The sequence below is a fragment of the Setaria viridis genome, chromosome 1 (genome assembly GCF_005286985.2).
Source record: "Setaria viridis chromosome 1, Setaria_viridis_v4.0, whole genome shotgun sequence".
NCBI classification, from domain to species: Eukaryota; Viridiplantae; Streptophyta; class Magnoliopsida; order Poales; family Poaceae; genus Setaria; species Setaria viridis.
Genome location: NC_048263.2, coordinates 30,920,546 through 30,938,389, shown reverse-complemented (window position 1 = coordinate 30,938,389; position 17,844 = coordinate 30,920,546). Strand labels below are relative to the sequence as shown.

The window sequence follows — 17,844 nt, the reverse complement described above, 5'->3', positions numbered from 1 at the left end:
GCCGTGGCCTCAGCGAGGCATGTCACTGCAGTCGCCAAAGCTAGCTGCCCCTGCCTTGGCCACCTGTTCCACGGATGGCACCATCTACATGAGAGGATGAGGAGCGGGGGAGAAGCGGCGAGCGGTAGAGGAGCAGGAAAGGTGGAGGAATGGCAAGTGGCGGCGGTGAGTATCTGGTCAAGGGTTATGGTTATTAGATGCCACAGTCTCTCCTATATACAAGTGCATATGCACTCATTCTAAGCAGCTCGGTTCTAGACCGGTTAGAATGTTGTTTAAATAAGAATTTTTTTTTGAAAACTTAATAAACGCAAGCGAATAATTTTATTACACTACAGTACCTGCTCGGTCGTTCCACGTTGAAAGGAATCGATGCTTGTAGCCTAAAAGGGGAGGGGTGAATTAGACAAACTTAAAATCTTGACCTTATAGCTTCCACTACAAAGCATCAAATATAAAATAGATCATGCTATCTAGATGTGCAACTACGGTTGATCTAGTGAAAAACTTCCCACCTACAAAGAATTTTGCAACCTAGAACCAATTAATCATATCAAGATACTACTCTAGAAAGTAAGGCCCTGTTTGGCACAGCTCCACTCCTAAACTCCAGCAACTCCATCAAAAAATTCAGCCAAACACCCCAACTCCAAAACTCCATGGAGTTGCCAACTCCATGGAGCTGTAGTGCAAATGGAGGTGGAGTTTTGGAGCACCTCTTTTGCTGCTCCAGAAACCTCTCTTTTGAACCTTCTCGTGGAGTTGGTGGGTAATTACCCACCAATACCACTGGTTACACAAAAAAACGTTTCATTCTATTCTCCGAGCCCCACTCGCCGCCAGAGCCCTACCCGTCGCCGCGCCCGCCGCCTGTCGCCACCCGCCGCCCGCCACCGCCCGCCCCCGCCGCCCGCCACCGCCCGCCCCCGCCGCCCGCCGCCCGTCGCCGCGCCCGCCGCCCGCCGCCGCCCGTCGCCGCCCGCCGCCGCCCGCCGCCGCGCTCGCCGCCCGTCGCCGCCTGCCGCCGCCCGCCGCCTCGCTCGCCGCCCGTCGCCGCCCGCCGTCGCCCGTTGCCGCGCCCGTCGCCCGTCGCCGCCCGCCGCCCGTCGTCGCCCGTCGCCACCCACCCAGCCGCCTGTCGTCGCCCGTCGCCGCTCGCCGCCCGTCGTCGCCCGTCGCCGCCTGTCGTCGCCCATCGCCACCCGCCGCCCCGTCGCTACCCACCCCGCCGCCCGTGGAGGGTCTCCCGTGTGCGGCACAGTGCAGTGGAAAAAGGGGAAGAAGAAGATGGGATAGAGAGGATGACAAGTGGGGCCTTAATTGGGGGGCAACAATGGCAATCCACACCGAAATCGATCTTTTTTGGAGCTGAGAGCACCCATCTAGCCAAACACCTCATTTTTGTTCTGGAGTTTTGGAGCGGAGCTTGCTCCATGTGGAGTTCTGGAGTGGAGCAGCTCCACCCGAAGTTGGAGCCATGCCAAACAGGACCTAAATGCACTCAAGTTGCAAGTATGAAATGCGGAAATGTAAAGGAGTGGGTTAGAAAGGATGCAAACATGGCACGATTATTTATCCTGTGGCATTGGTAGGAAAATGCCACCCCTAGTCCACGCTGGAGATCCACCAAGGATATGCTCTCGGTCACCAACTCTCTCCCGTTCAAAGATCTTGGGCTCACCACAAAAGCTCTTGCCAAGACAGATGAGAAGCTTGCCATAAAGGCAAGGCTCACCACTCCCTCTCTTCCAGTCACATTGATGCCGTCTCCACTACAGAGCTTCTCCATGAAGGAAGGGGTCTCCTTGTCCCCCGCACAAGGTCATCGTCACCGCTCCACACCAACCTAGAGGATTGAAGACTTGCTGGTGAGCCACCAAGGCCCCAAGGCGCAGGCACACAGGCTTACAATGGTGGTTCCCTCTTTGAACCAATCACAAGGTAGCAACATCTTGCACTCACTCTCTCTAGACCTATCCTATCACTAATCACTCTTTTAAGCTTGTGCTAAGTCTTGAATTATCACCGTTGCACTTTTGGTGGTCTAGATGTGTTCTTGATGAGTCTTGGTCTTAAATGCACTCCTGGACACTCCAACAACTCCAAAATGGGCGAGTAGAGTTGTTGCTCCAACGGCTAAGCTGCCCAAGGACCTCAAAGAGTTGTTGCTCCAACAGCTAAGCTGTGATCATCGGATGATCCAATGGTCTCTTTGGGTAGGCATCGGATCATCCGCTGATGCAAGTAGCCGTTGGACCATTCTTCCCAAAATTATTCCGATGCTTCATCCAACGGTCACCTGCACATAAGCGTCGGATCATCTGGTGCTTCAGTCTTTCGTGCCTTCACTTCAGAATTCATCCGACGCTACTAAAAATTACACCGTCGGATCATCCGGTGCTTGGTTTAAGTTTTTCCATGCCTTTCCTGTTGTACCAATTGCTTCGATGGTTAGTCCAATGGTTGCTCCAATGCACCATCGAATCATCCAGTGCTACTGATTTTTCGGAGTTGAATACCGCCATTTGAGCACCAAAAATACCGTCATTTGGATCATGCCATGGTTTGGTTTGCATTCTTGGGCCTTATAAAACTTACAAGGCACATACTTGACAAACCATTAATTTCAATGACTATGTTGTCACTCAGTCACCAAAATTATAGACTATAGCCTAATGGGATCTTGTTCATTACCCACATCCATATCACGAAATTTAGACTGACATCAAAGTAACTAAAATAACATACACGCACGGCCGGTCTCAGGAAGCTAAGAGTAGGCCTCGTTGATGACGAGCTTCTTGACACGGCGGAACATCGTATACTCATCCCACCACGCGCCAGGAGTGGTCATGAACCTAGCCACGTCCTCAGGATATGGAAGCTTTTGATGTAGATCTTCCAGTTTTTATTTGTGCCTAGGCACATGCCGATAGACATGCTTGTGGTAACCAAAGGGTCGATGACGCGATCCTGATCGCCATCCTAGATGTTAAAATGTTGCAAGATCGATGTGGCGAGAGATGAAATTTCTGTTATAGCTAGATTGGTGGGTAATAAAACACAGAGATGGAGAGAGAGACACGGAGTGCGAGTAGGTTGCAGATACTTGAGTGGTCACGCATTTAAAGATATAGAGTGGAAGGATACGAAGCGCTTGAACTTCCTTCTCGTTAAATTGACACGCTAATCTAGAACGTGCTAGAAGGGTTTGGTGGGAGGATATAGATGGTTCTAACTAGTTTAGCACCCTCAAATGGAGTGCTAAAGTTTAGCACTTGAGGCTGTTTGGATACTGTGCTAAAGTTTAGCATATTTGGTGGGAAATGACAATTATACCCCTCCTTTCCTCCTCTCCTCTGCCCCTCCTCAACTTCTTCCTTCTCCTCCCTCCGAGGTCGGCTCCCTCTTGTTCCTCCGCCACCTCAACCTCCACGGGAACCGACTCTCGGGTGCCGTCCCACCCGCGCTCACCAATGCCACCTCCCTCCGCTCCCTCTTCCTCTACGACAATGGGCACGCTGCCGCCGAAGCTCGCGTGGTGTGGCCGGCGGGGGTGTGGACAGGGATGGTGGGATGCCAGATCCACCTCCACTGGGGCTCTACAGCTTCCTGCTCCAGGTCCCTTGCTAGTGCCGGAGAGGGCAAGGCGGCGCCGCTCGGATCCCAGGCTGGCGGCTGCCCGTGAGGTGGTGGCGGTGCGGGTCGGGCGGAGGAGGCAGGGCCGGTGGAGGTGGCATGGCACGCCGGCGGAGGTGGCAGGGCCGGGCGATGGAGGCAGGACCGGCGGTGGCAACGAATGCGGGCAGCGGAGGCATGGCCAGCGGAGGCATCGGGGTCAGGTGGAAGAGGCAGGTGGCGGGGAGGAGAGAGGGGGGGCAGCAGGGGAAAAAGTGGGCTTGGGACCACTTTTAGCACCTTTTAGCACTCCTTAGGGCCTGTTTGGATCCATGGACTAGATTTTAGTCTTGCACTTTTAGCTCAAAATTTAGCTCTTGGGATCCAAACAGGAGGGCTAAAAGTGACAAATAGCTAAAATTTTGGAGCTAAATTTTAGCCCCCAAAGAGGCCCTAAAAGGGGCTAAAAGTGCTCCTGCACACTCCATACCCCTCCCCTCGCACAGCACCCTAGGCACACGCCCCTTGCCCTCATCCGCACCTGCCCCTCGCCCTCATCCGCATCTCCCTCCTCCGTGCAGCCCGCCGCCAGCTCTCGCACACCCCTTGCGCCGCCCCGCTCGTCAGATCTCCACCGCCTCCGCCCGTCTCGCCCGATTCCCCCCGCCTCCCCTTCCTCTCGCATCGCCGCCACCACCCCTCTCTCCTGAGTTCATCCGCCGCTGCCCCTCTCGACGCCCCTCTCGCCAGATCTACACCGTGTTCGCCCCTATCGCCCGACTCCCTCCACCTCCCCTTCCTCTGACACGCTCCCGCATCACCACCGCCACCCCTCTCTACTGAGGTCGTCCGCCGCCGCCCCTCTTGCCAGATCTACATCCCGTCCCCTTCCCTTCGCCACACTAGTGGCCGGAGCACCTCAACCGCCTACAAGTTACAAGTTTCACATCCGCGCACCACCGATGGATGGATTCAGCGACGACGGCACTAGGGACTTCTTCTTCGGCAACTTCGACCTCTTCGCTGGCGAGAGGAGCCAGTATCCGGGGTCGGGATCCGTCAATGGTCCCCGGATTGGCATTGAGGCACTCGACCTCAACTCGCAGGCGAATGACTGGTCGTTGATGGCGGCTTATCAGGGGATCTTGCAATCCGGTGCACTGGCGGCATCCGAGAGCACGGGGCCTCATCCCTCTCAACCGCGCGGTGGCAGAAGAGGTAGCTCTCGCACACGCGGTGTGCAATGCTATAACATGTTTAGAATGAGTAGAGAATTGTTTGATCGTCTGCATGATCTATTGGTGCAATCTTATGGACTAAAGTCCACATCAAAGAGCTCTTCAGTAGAGGCCTTAGGAATGTTTCTTTGGATGGTTGGTGCACCTCAGTCAGTCAGACAAGCCGAGAACAGATTAGAGAGATCATTAGATACAGTTCACCGCAATTTTGACAAAGTTTTGAAGTGTATCATAAAGCTAGCAGCTGACATAATTAAGCCGGTCGACCCTGAATTTAGAACAATGCACCGTAGGTTACAGAATCCTAGATTCTCTCCACACTTCAACAATTGTATAGGAGCAATAGATGGCACTCATATACCAGTTGTCGTGCCAAATAACAAGGTGGTGCAACATCTTTGTCGAAAGAACTTCACTACACAGAATGTGCTTGCGGTCTGTGACTTTGACTTGAGGTTCACATTTGTTCTTGCGGGCTGGCCTGGTTCAGTACATAACATGAGAGTTTTCAATGATGCAACAGACAAGTACAAAGACAAGTTCCCACATCCCCTTCCTGGTATGTTATGCCTATGTTTGCACATTCAATACAGAAGCCACTTTGGTTGTAGCTTTTGTTTGTAACAATAATGTTCGTATTTGCAGGGAAGTTTTACCTAGTGGACTCTGGATACCCCAATCAGCCTGGTTATCTTGCACCTTACAAGGGAACAAAGTACCATCTTCCAGAGTTTAGACAGGGGTCGATGCCCAAAGGTATGAAAGAGACCTTTAACTTCGCTCATTCATCTCTTAGGAATTGCGTCGAGAGGTCATTTGGAGTTCTTAAGATGAAGTGGCGGATTTTGTTGAAAGTGCCAAGTTATCCAATGCCAAAGCAAATCCAGATTATTGTTGCATGTATAGCACTTCATAACTTTATTAGAGAGAGTCATATGGAGGATGAGGACTTTGATCGTTGTGACCGTGATGAGAACTATGTTCCTCATGAAACATCAACCTCTCAACCCCCACCACAAAATACTCAATCAAGGGACGAAGATACAAATATGAATGCATTCCATGATCAAATAGCCTCAAGTTTGTATAATAGATCGTAGAGTTTTTGATTTCTTGTATTGCCTTGGACTAAGGAGTTGTATGCTTGAACGATGATGTAATTGAACGAATTAAAACTATTGAATGTCCAGAAGGAACAGCACCGTGTTCCTCCTAGCCGGCGCCATGGCCAGAATAATGCACAGATACAGGTGCATGTGTATCTTCAGTCTTGCATGTGCCTGGCCGGAAAGTTGGTTTTTCAAGTGTGCATGTGCATGGCCGTGCATGTGCATGTGCATGGAGTGAATTTGAGACATGCATGTTGTTTGAATCAATAAATGATGGCAAATTAGTCATTACCTCTAGGAAGACTACCTTTTAGCTCTTGGATCCAAACACCCCACAATGACTAAACTTTAGGGACCCATCAACTTTGGATCCAAACACCACCTTAGATGTGCTAAAGAAAACATGGGTGCTAAACTTTAGCACACACCTTTTAGCATCCCTGTTTGGGAGCTCAAGTGCTAAAAGGGTGCTAAAAGTGGGATGCTAAAGTTTAGCAACCTTTCCAAACAGGTCCTAACTCAATCCGCTACGTTTAACTAATTAGCAAATCGATCCTTATATATCCAGACCGGTTAGAGTATGAAATTACTCGTGCGGTGTAAGATAGCACCAGTACAATTAAGTAAACGTGCTGGTGCGCAATAACATAAGTATGTTTACTGTTGTTTTTCACACCGGTGTGAAAGAACTTAATGCACCGGTGCACTTTTGACGGGCACGTATGAGCCGATACGAACGTCATTTGCAGTAGTGAGCAAGCTTTGTGCTAATAATTTTGGTATCAACAGAATGATTCCTGGTTATGCCAATTTTGGTCGTAACAACTGTAGGAGAGCAAAACAGGGTTTTACTCATTAAAATATTGAGGGGCATGCCCGTACGTGTTGATTTCAGTAATCACTGTTCAGCATCTTCAAAAATTTTTCGCGCCAGTATGTGACGTCTTGATCGAACGAAGTTTGCTGGCTACTTCTCTCATGTTGGCCCTTTCTCTTGGCGATTGGAACGTACAAAAAATTGCTAACTGTAGCAGAGTCAGCAAGCAACGTGAGATTCTGTTTTCTACTAGGGTACCTTTTTGAGCAAAGGTCTCACATTCTCCCTGGACTGGAGCATCAACAATATCGAATATCTGATCTGGAAGGCTCCTCTCGACGAAGTTGACAATGTTGAGCCCATTCGTGAACATAGGATCTGTAGGCCTTTTTCCGGTTAACATTTCTAGAAGTACAATCCCAAAACTATAAACATCCCCATATGTTGATACATGGCCACCTCCACCATATTCTGTAGATATAAATAACGCAGTTCTTGTAACATCATTAATTATACTTATGCAACGTATTACTGGCTGAAAATCGAATAAACAGTAATTATATACCTGGAGCTATATATCCGATGGTCCCCTTCACGCCGATGGAAGCAATGCATTTTGAACTAGCATATTTAGATCCTCAACTGATGTGGACACAGAATCAATATGGAAACTTGAAATGCCGAAATCCCCCAAATGAGCAGTCATATCATCATCCAGGAGAATATTACTAGGCTTCAGGTCGCAATGTATGATCGTCCTTCCATTGTCATTATGTAAATATTCCAATGCATCTGCGATGTTAACAGCTATGCTTAATCTTTGATTTAAACTTAGATACTTTGAAGCATTCCCTTCTTTATGATGCAACCATGTGTCCAAATTCCCATTAGGCATGAATGGATAAACTAGAGCTTTGAAAGAGCTGCCAGTGATATCAACAGTCGAACATGCAGTTATTATGGGTAGAAGATTTCGATGTTTAATGCCCCTCAATGCTTCGCATTCTGATAAGAAGCTTTTCTCTGCACCATGAATGTCAAGGTCAAGAACCTTTACTGCCACTTCCAGTTTAGAAGGGATCAACTTCCCTCTGTACACTGATCCGTAGCTTCCTCTCCCAACCAAGTTAGAGAAGTTTCCTGTGGCTTCAGCCAGATCCATATAAGAAAATTTAGGGAATTTATCTCCAAAATAAGGCAGCAATGAATACGGCCTTGACATCTTCTTCCCAACGAGAACAAAATAGATTAATAGTATGAGTGACATGAAACCAAATATTGGGATCAATATTTTGATTAAAAAGTCATGTCTTTCAAATATCTGAGATGAAACAGAAGCACATGGGGCCACGCGCAGATCCAAAGATCCTCCGCAGAGTCCCGAATTGCCGTTGAGCGAAACAGCTGTTGCATTTGCAAAAATTCAACCGAATGGTATTTCTCCTTGTAGACGATTATAAGAAAGATCCAAGCGGGTGAGAGTTTTTATGTCACCTATAGCTGATGGGTTCAAGCCCGAAAAATTATTGTGGGAAAGATTAAGCACGCTCAAACTCTTCAAGTTACCAAGAGACACCGGAATGCTTCCTGTGAGACAATTTTTGTCCAGTTCGAGGATATTCAACTCTTGACATTGACTCAAAGTGTCAGGAATTTCACCAAAGATTTTGTTGGATGAAAGAAGTAGTTCAGTGAGTTGTGTAAGATGACCAACTTCTGAAGGCATTGGACCCTCTAATTTATTGTACGACAGCACGAATGTGTTCAATGTTGGGATACTAAAAACCACTGAAGGTAGGTTACCTTCTAATTTATTGTAGGAGAAATTTAAATCTGTGAGCTGTTGAAGGTATGCCAGGCTGGTAGGTATAGTACCAGTGAATTCATTATGTCCTAGATCTAGGACCCCCAACCGCGTAAGATTGCCAATGGAGGATGGGATGGGCCCATTGAGGCTGTTCTCACTAAGATCTAGATATTGTAGTTTTTTTAGCATCCCAATCCATTCTCCAATTGTACCAGTAAGTTTGTTGTTATCTAGATCCAAGCAAATCAAGCCAGTCAGGTTTCCTATGCTTGAGGGCACTAACCCTGATAGGTGGTTGTCGTCCAAATATAGTTTTGCAAGTCCAGTGGGCAACTTGCCAATATAATCTGGAATAGCTCCAGTTAGCCGATTTCCTGCTAGTGAGAGCACATTCAAATGATTACAGTTTCTCAAGGCATATAAGAATTCCCAGCTTTTGGTGTCTGGTGCTTCAAGCATGTTATCCTCTAGAATTAGCTTATTTAGCTGAAGAAGGTTACCAAAAGAACTAGGAACTTGACCAGTGAAATTGTTTGATGATAGAGCTATCACTTCAAGATTTGAAGCATTGCCTATTGAAGCCGGGATTTGGCCTTCAAACTTGTTGATGCCTAGAAGAAGAATACGGAGACTAGGGAACACGCTGCCGATGTTAGATGGCAACTCCCCGTGTAGCAAATTCCCACCTAAATCCAACCCAATTAGGGTAGACATGTTAAGTAGGAATGCTGGGAATACACCTGATAGCATATTGCCGCCGAGAAGCAGAACTGACAGATTTGACAAATATCCAAGCTCACTTGGAATGCTTCCTGTGAGCCGATTATTTGCAAGGCCGATTTTTTCTAGAAGAGTATTATTGAGACTTGGTGGGATGGCTCCGGTCAGATTAGTGTTCGTAAGTTGCAATGTTGATAATTTTGATAGGAGACCAACATTCAGTGGAATTTCACCTTCTAGAAAGTTGTAGGCAAGGAATAATTTTCTAAGATTGGAACAGTTTGTGAGTGTATCTGGAATTACCCCTTGTAGGGAGTTACTGCTCAGATTAAGGACCTCCAATTGGTGGAGATGGTTAAGATGTGGCAAGTGACCAGAGAAGTGATTCACGGACAGGTTGAGTATCCTAAGGAACGTTAAGTTCCCAAGTGAAGCTGTCAACGTGCCCGTCAAACTGTGGCCGGCGAGGTCCAGCACGACGACACGGTCTGTGTGCGTCCGGCTGCATTTGACGCCTGCCCACTGGCAATAAGGAGTGCTAGCAGTCCAGTTGCTCAAAACTTTCCCCGGATCATTAGTGATGGCCTGCTTGAAATCAAGCAGTGAAAGCATGTCCGTGCTGTTCTTGGGGACAGTTGAGCAATGAATATTGCCAAAGAAATATGATAGCAGCAGCCAAACCAATAGTAAGAGCATGCTGCTTTTCACGGGTTGCTTCGCGCAACACATGACAAACAAGGCACCTGCAAAAATGTAAATAGTAAATATTGGGCATGCTACGTTCACTGGTGGAGCTTCGCTGTATCACTATGCCCGTTCATGGCATCTAATATGTTCTAGCGACGACAATACAATTCTCACTATGCTGTATCAATATGGTATCGAACTACGAATGTGGTGCGCTCGAACATGAAATATATCTAAATTTTACTTCTTGTTTAAAGCAGAAAGGCTGAACTTTTGTCAGGTGTTACCGCTTCACTCGGAAAAAACTGATATGGTAGGTAAGTCAGCAGAGTACTAGACAAAAACAGAAGCAATAGTAATCAGGACTAGAGATGATCGAGAATGGTGCACCTCTGCAAGGCCGGAGCGTGCTTCACTTTGCGACACGGTGGTGTGTATTTGTGTACTGTGAGCTTTGATGCTTAGCTGGCCAAGCCCCCCCCGGGGTTTAAAAACAGATTTACTGGCCTTGGCTTAGCTTGACCGCTTCTGTAGCGAAGACCCGAGTCCGTCAAACTTAACAGCTACCGTCATTTTTTCAGGTCCCGGCCCGTCTCCTGCTTGAGCTGTGGATAAGATTGTTGCGGCGTGTCCAGCCTAAAATACCAGAGTACTTTTCTACTGAAATTGAACGGAGATATTCTAGGCTCATGGACCACTTGTCTCGTGCCGTTTCGATGCGGTCGAAATTCAGCTGGGGCGGTGATGGTTTACCAGCACAAGATTCCTTCTGATTTGGCTCTTTTCTGTGATGATGGCGCTTCCAAGAATGTGTTGTGTGGTCATAATTCATTCGTAGGTTTTCTCTGACAAGGTCGGTCAAGTCAATTTGTACGTATCGTCCAATCTCGACAAGAAAGCATGTACAGTTGCCGTGCTTCACAGGGTTTTTGTGAATGGTGGACATGCTTTGAAGGGAGAAATATTATCTAAACAAATTGATACTCCTCAAATAGATCAAGGAAAACGAGAGCACCTGGTAAATCGAGGATTCAAATCCCGGTAAACGGATTTCATACATAAAGAACCTAATCAATAAAAAATTGCAATAGATAGCCAATTTGAGTATGAGAAAATTTGCAGCAGCAGCCAACAAATTTATTCTTAGTTTTAGGGCACTATATATGCTGATGGGAGCAAACCCTTTATTCAATTAATTTTTTTCTTTCTAATAGATTTTTGGAAAAATCTTGCCGACAGTTCATAAAAAGAAATCACTGGGAAAATAGTTGATATTCACCAAAGGGTTAAACAAGTTGTCTTTGGTGTCATAGTAGTCCTTCAAAACTTAAAAGCTTAGGGCACCCATAGCCCCACAAGGCCATTGGCCCTTTCCAAGCAATTCACGGTCTGATGTGGAGGTGATGAACCGATTCATCTTCATTGGAAGCAGTCGATTCATGGAAAAGAGACAAAGAATCAACTCTTATACTTGCATGGATTCATAGTGGATAAACAAAGCTACAAGCAGAACACATGCCTCTTATGCCTTTATGAGCAAGCAGCAGAGAAGAAGTTTGGCTTTTTTTTTATTTGATTGATGGTGGACCTAGTACCGAATCAACCACTGGAACAAAACACCAAACGAATCTTCAGAACATGTCTAACCTTTCTTTATTCCCATGAGTTGATTCATTTTGAATGGCCTAAGCCCTGTGTGGATTGTTTAGGACTGAAGTTTAGTCCGGACTCCGGACTTAGCCAACTCACTGCTATCTTACTTCTACGTACACTTCTCACCAAAATTAATATGAAACACTATCTGTACCGCCAATACAATCCTTGAATATGAAAACTGAAAGACAAGTGCAGAAGCAGAGCTGAGAACCGTGCCGTATGCGTTCGACTGATGGTGGAAGTAGAGCTGAGAGCAAGATGCTGTTGGATCTGTCGGGTGGACACGCGGCAGCAATTCGGGGCGTGGCTGCACAGAGCAATTTGCAGCCCTCCTACACGTGCCCGTGGCAACCGGCCCGTGAGTGATGCGCCTCTCTTCTCACGCGTTGCTCGAGGTCGGCACCGGGTGTTAGAGCAGGTACAACAATTGTCGAATCGCCTGCCACCTCATCCAGCATGCTGCCGTGGAGGAGAGAGAAGAAAAAAGTGCTCAGCTTGGCGCTACATCTGACTACTAGCTGAACACAGAAGCCAAGAACAACAGCATTAAACAGCATGAAGTGGCAAAACTGTTTAGGTGCTGATGGCCGGGTGGGCCAATCTGAATAAAGAAATATTAATAAGAGTTTTGAGGAGATAAGGGCACGTACAACGATCCGTTCCGAGCCGTCTGGGAGCCGAATCATTTGCAAAAAGCCCCCCGCAACGGCCTGGAGACGGCTTCATCCCAGCTCGTGCTCCCAGGCGAAAAAGGCGACTCCAGCACCGTTGTGCATCTCACCGACGAACCCCTGCGTCGCTCCCTCGATCCGCTGCGGCCCCTCCGCGTGGGAAGATGGTGCCCCTCCTCCGCCTCTAATTTCCAGGATGATTGCACACATGAATTGTTTTTCACTGTTGGCTAGCTGTTTACTAAATGTTTCCTAACATGTTAATTGTTTATCATTGTTGCTTTGTTCAGACGAAGGATGGTGTTAGCTAAGGCTTTGCATGGCAGCTTCAAACTATTTTAACTAGTGTCATGGTGTAGCTGTTCTCTATTGCAATTAGTTTAACTAAATTTGTATTGTTCATGTTATGTATGTATTCCGAGTATCTGTTGCTATAAATATATATATTATACTTATGCTTTAAAAAATTTCACGTGACTTGATTGAATACATTGTGTTTTCTAAAAAAAGCAACAAAATAGCATACAAAGATCAAATTATACTTCATCAACATGAGTTATGTACTCATACACGAATTAAATATTACACAGACAGCCTAATAGGCAAGTCACTGTATAGTTGTTTATTTTGTTGTCTGTGTACGATCTCCAAAGCACTTGTAGACGGTAGCTGTCTAAACTGTTGAACATACCCTAAGTTAAGCGACCATTGCTGTGCATCTTACCTGCAATATCATTCGCTGATGACATGTCTTGTCTTATAGACAAGATATTGGCTCTATTATTGAGCTCGCTCTTAGGGAGGGTAGCGGCCTCTGGAGTCTGGACTGAATCTGGCGGCGGCAGCCAGCGGGTGTCTCGAGCGGCCGAGCGCTAGGGAAGGATCTCCGCCTCCGGGCCAAATCGTGCGGCGGCGACCGATGTGGGAACGGTGCGAAGTGGCTAGCAGAGAGGTGGTTATGGGTATTTTAGTCATTTTGGGTGGCTGTTATTTTGAAAAGAAATAAAAATTAATATGGTCCCGTTTGGATCCCTTCATTTTGAAGGAATTGGAATCTACTTAATGGAGTAGGCTAATTTATCTTAGAATGTGGCATTTCACAACTTTTCAAAGTTTAGATATAAACCTATCTTAAATTCATGGGGTGGGAGATGGAAATTGATTCTATAGATTATGATTATTACAATGGAATTCAATTCTTATATCACGCTCTTGGACTCGCTTCCCTGTAGCAGAAGTGCAGCACATAAGTATCTCTCCCATATCACCAACAATAATATACAAATATATTTCACATATAATTATATTAGCTTAATTAATTTATGTCTAAATTATGATTGTTAGAATGGAATTCAATTCCAAGGATTCAAATGGGGCTTAAGAGGAAAATGTTGGAGGTATGCCCTAGAGGCAATCATAGAGATGATGATATTCCATTTGTATCCATGATTTGTATGTTGTGTTCATTGAATATCCATTGAAGGCTACTTGAATTGATTTGCAATTATGTGAATTGAATGTGAAACTCTTTACTTGTATGGTTATTCTAAAGTTGTCCCTAGTCGGAGTTCATGTGAGAACACACATGAATATTAGACTAGCACATGTATTAGTTGATGACTATGTTTCACAAGTCATGGACATGGAGATGTTGAACTAATAATGTGGACACATGTGGAGACATGTGTTAGGACTGACCCAACACGAGAAGTAGTTCTCTCTTTAAACAACATATACGCTTTGTCCTTAGACCTGAGATTGTCGCATGTATTCTAGATGTGGATCGACCTACTTAGGGGCTATCAAACGCTACGCCGTAACAGGGTAGTTATAAAGGTAGCTTTCGGGTCTGTCAAGAAGCATGCTATGAGACATGGTCAATCAAGATGGGATTTGCCCCTCTCTGATTGAGAGTGATATCTCTGGGCCCCTCGAGTGATCGGATCCGAAAATGCATGGCCATGCTACGTACGGTTAAGAGTTAACCTACAAAGGGATTCCGAATCACAGGATCGAGAAAGAGCGGTCGGCTTGAAGCTAGACCAAATATCGTGAGGCAAAGGGAATAGCATGTATATTATGTTGTGATGGTTCGTCTGATATGATTTTCGTATGCGTATAGGAGTTGGCACGTCTTGCTAGAGGCCGCTACCGACTATTGGGCCAAGTAGAAGTACTCGGGCCATGTCTATACGTATCCGAACCCATAGGGTCACACACTTAAGGGGCTGGAAGCCCAATTCGGATCTGATCCGAGTTGGATTAGGTTTAGGAGTACTAATGGGCCTCGGATCCAGAGGCCCATCAGGAACCTCTATAAATAGTGGGGTGGGGGCGCCCTAGGGTTTACACCTTTTTGGCGAAACACACCTGCCGCGCCTCCCACGCCCTCGCCTGTTGCAACTCGCGGATCTAGCAGTCCGGCTTGCGACGCTTCCTCCCTGCACGTGTGGATACCTTGGAGGTGTTGCGCCTGCAGCACTTGGACGAGCCGCCGACGAGCCACCGACGAGCCACGACGAGCCGACGACGAGCCGCGGCACCGGAGGCGATCTTGCTGCACGTGGACGAGCTGCTGGACGTGATCGACTATGTACGACTACGTTGATCGACTACGTACGACTACGTGATCGTCTTCACTGCATCGATGCATATCTACATCTTCCGCACCAGTAGTGCGTCGAGTGGTAATCCCGTGATCCTTATACGGCAGTTCTTCCTGGTTTTACGCGGTAGAAATTTTGATTTACGCTAGTGTAGCCTACCTCGTATCCCTACAGAAAATTGGTAAGGAAATCAAGTTGTTCATGAGATATATGGTAAATTTACGAAGTCCATCTTCAAAGTGGTAAATTTGTGAAGTCCAACATTGAAAGTTTTGAAAATCCAAATTTCTTAGAAGAAACCGACCCGGATGCGATTCAGTTCACCTCAGGGCGTGCTGCGTGCGGCTATGGACGGCGGGGTCAGGGAGCCACAGAGAGAGAGAGGAGAAGAGATGTGAGGGGGCACTGGACAAGGGAGCAACAAGGGCAGGTGTCATTACTGGGCTACTGGCCTTCAGAGGGAGAAGGAGGCCGTCATGTGAAGGCGACCTAGTAGTTCAATCTGAATATCTTTTTTTTGAGGAACCTACGGCAGGCAAATCACCGACCTCAACATTTATATTAAGTATGCAAAAGTTTGAGGCATACAGGGATTTGGGAAGGTAAGAAGGGTGAGGGATTACAACACAAATCATTCTATTAGATGCACAATCTTGTCGCTCCAGAATCGTAGTGATGATGGTGGCGCACGGTGAGACCAGAGCTGTAGGTCCGCGGCCGTGCGACGGAGGATCCCTGGTGGGTTAATGTCGGTGTGCTCAAAGACTCGCGCTTTTCGGGCCTTCCATATGTTCCAAAGAATGCAGGTGATGATGGTTGACCTGATAGGGGCATCCAACATTGCCAGGAGGTGCTGCTGCCATAGTTGCTCAACGGAGTGAGACATGAGGTCGCCTGCTCCTAGTAGCGTCCAACAAGCAGAGGCCTTTGTGCAGCCAAGGAAGAGGTAGTGCAGGTCTTCTTGCTGCCCACAGTGTAGACAAGCTTCAGATATGATATTCCGGTAGAAGAGCAGTGCTGCAGTCGGGAGTCGATGGCGGTGGATGAGCTAGCCAGAGGAACTGCTTGGCTTGAGGTGGAGCAAAGCTGTCCTAGATGAGTGGCAGGAATGTATCCGGCGGCACCGACGGTGACAAGGCTCGATAGAGCAGCCTGGTGGAGTATATGAGTCGCCGATCGCGAGCCAGTGGCAGCAGCTGAACAGTTTGCAGAGCCACCATGAGAGAGGAGGCTTCCTGCTGCGCAATGGAGGACAGCCGGTGACCGGTGTAGAAGCTGGAGATCCCACTGCCCATCCGCAGCCACCCTTTGAACGGAGATGTTGGGTCGCTAAGCATGGGAGAAGAGAGCTGGCATGCCGCCGCAAGAGGCGCAGACCCAATCCAGTGATCATGCCAGAAGGAGAGGTGAAAGCCCCATTACCAATGATAACAGAGGTATTTTCCCTGAGACTAGGCAGGACCGAGAGGAAAGCCTTCCAGGTGATACTCAATCTGAATACCATGTAGCCCGGGACAACCAATGAGCTGAAGATTCAAAGTCTAGCCTAGGCGCTTCCTTTGGATCAGCCAATTGCCCCTAATGGAGACCAACGGTCCTGAAGACCTCAACAGGCATGTCGCATACTATTTAAAGAATAATTTTACAAAATAAGTAATTGAAATCGGGTAGGCAAGTTCTATCAGAAAGAACCTAACTGCTAGAGCTGTCCATATACTCAAATAATACTTGTTTTATGTTAGAATTGTCTGGCCAATCTTGTTGGAACCAAACGAAACACAAGCAATTGCCAGTATCCTCCTTTGATTATAGTAAATTTTGATATCATTCGAAGTTAAATATTTATAACTTTTACCAAATTTATAGAAAAGTATCAACATCTACAAATACACATCGTGTCATTAATCCGTATTCTTGATAGTATATTTATTTGGTATTGTAGATGTTATCATAATTTTTCCTATAAACCCAATCAAGAGTCAATTAAACAAAGTTTGATTTCAAACAATATCAAAGTGAACTAGTGTAAGAAACAGGTAGGAATACATCACATGGGTCTTGCCGGCGAGATCAACCCGACCCGCAGAACAGCCCGAAACAGGTCCGGGCATGCAGTGGAACCAACAAAAGCACCGACGGCACTCACATGAGAGCGAGCGCACAGCAAATGCGACCAAGACGCGCGCCGCGCGGTCCCTTGATTTCCTTGAATCCCTGTGGATCTCACTCATCCGGAGTTGCATATGTCACGTAGCGCAGCTGGAATGTGGACGAGCCCTACGTACCTACCTCCGCACGCACCAGCCCCCGTCCGTGACACATGCGACGCCGCATGGCACGTACGTCGGGGCTCGGGGGGCACCTACTCGATCGGCTGTCGCATGAACGACACGCGCTCCAGATCGGGCCGCCTCTGATTGCAGCTCGGAACGCATGAGGCTGTTGTTCTTCTTGATTCACTGCACTGCCATACCCCTTCTTCATCAGAGGCTCAGCGCAGAGCTAGAGCACTTTGGCCTTACCAACGTGATGTAGTTGCTCAACAGCGAGAGGTCCGCTGGCTAGTCATGCGCAAGTCCATGTCCAGCCCGCCCGCAATCTAACTCGTCACAGTAAAGGGCGTTTTCCAGCCAGGTGCTGCTCGATCGACGTTGCACAGGCACGCAAACGAGGCTGGGATGACGGTGACTGTGGGGAACTGGGGCCGGTGATCTTGTTCATCCAGTCGTTGGGCATGAGAAACACATCGAACAAAGGTACACCTGCACACCCATAGTTAATTGTGTGCCGATGCAAGGACTCGCCCCAAATCCTAAACTCGCTCGAGTCCTCAAAGGAGTTGGGAAGACGATCTTGGCCAATCGCAGCACCAACTTGCAGACTTGAAAATCTATTTTTGGCAAGCTCCAAAACAC

The 17,844-nt window shown here is 47.4% G+C and overlaps 1 protein-coding gene and 1 pseudogene across 1 annotated transcript; both read right to left on the bottom strand.

The window, feature by feature from the left end:
- Positions 1 to 6,707: 6,707 nt before the first annotated feature.
- On the bottom strand, positions 6,708 to 8,004 carry LOC140220142 (putative receptor-like protein kinase At3g47110; annotated as a pseudogene).
- Positions 7,823 to 10,565, bottom strand: LOC117845737 (uncharacterized). Its single transcript, XM_034726835.2, has 2 exons — positions 10,387 to 10,565; positions 7,823 to 10,052 (listed from the first exon to the last, which is right to left on the bottom strand). Exon 2 carries the CDS (start codon positions 10,036 to 10,038, stop codon positions 8,206 to 8,208), a length of 1,833 nt encoding a protein of 610 aa, XP_034582726.1. The 5' UTR covers positions 10,039 to 10,052; positions 10,387 to 10,565; the 3' UTR covers positions 7,823 to 8,205.
- Between the last annotated feature and the right edge of the window lie 7,279 nt (positions 10,566 to 17,844).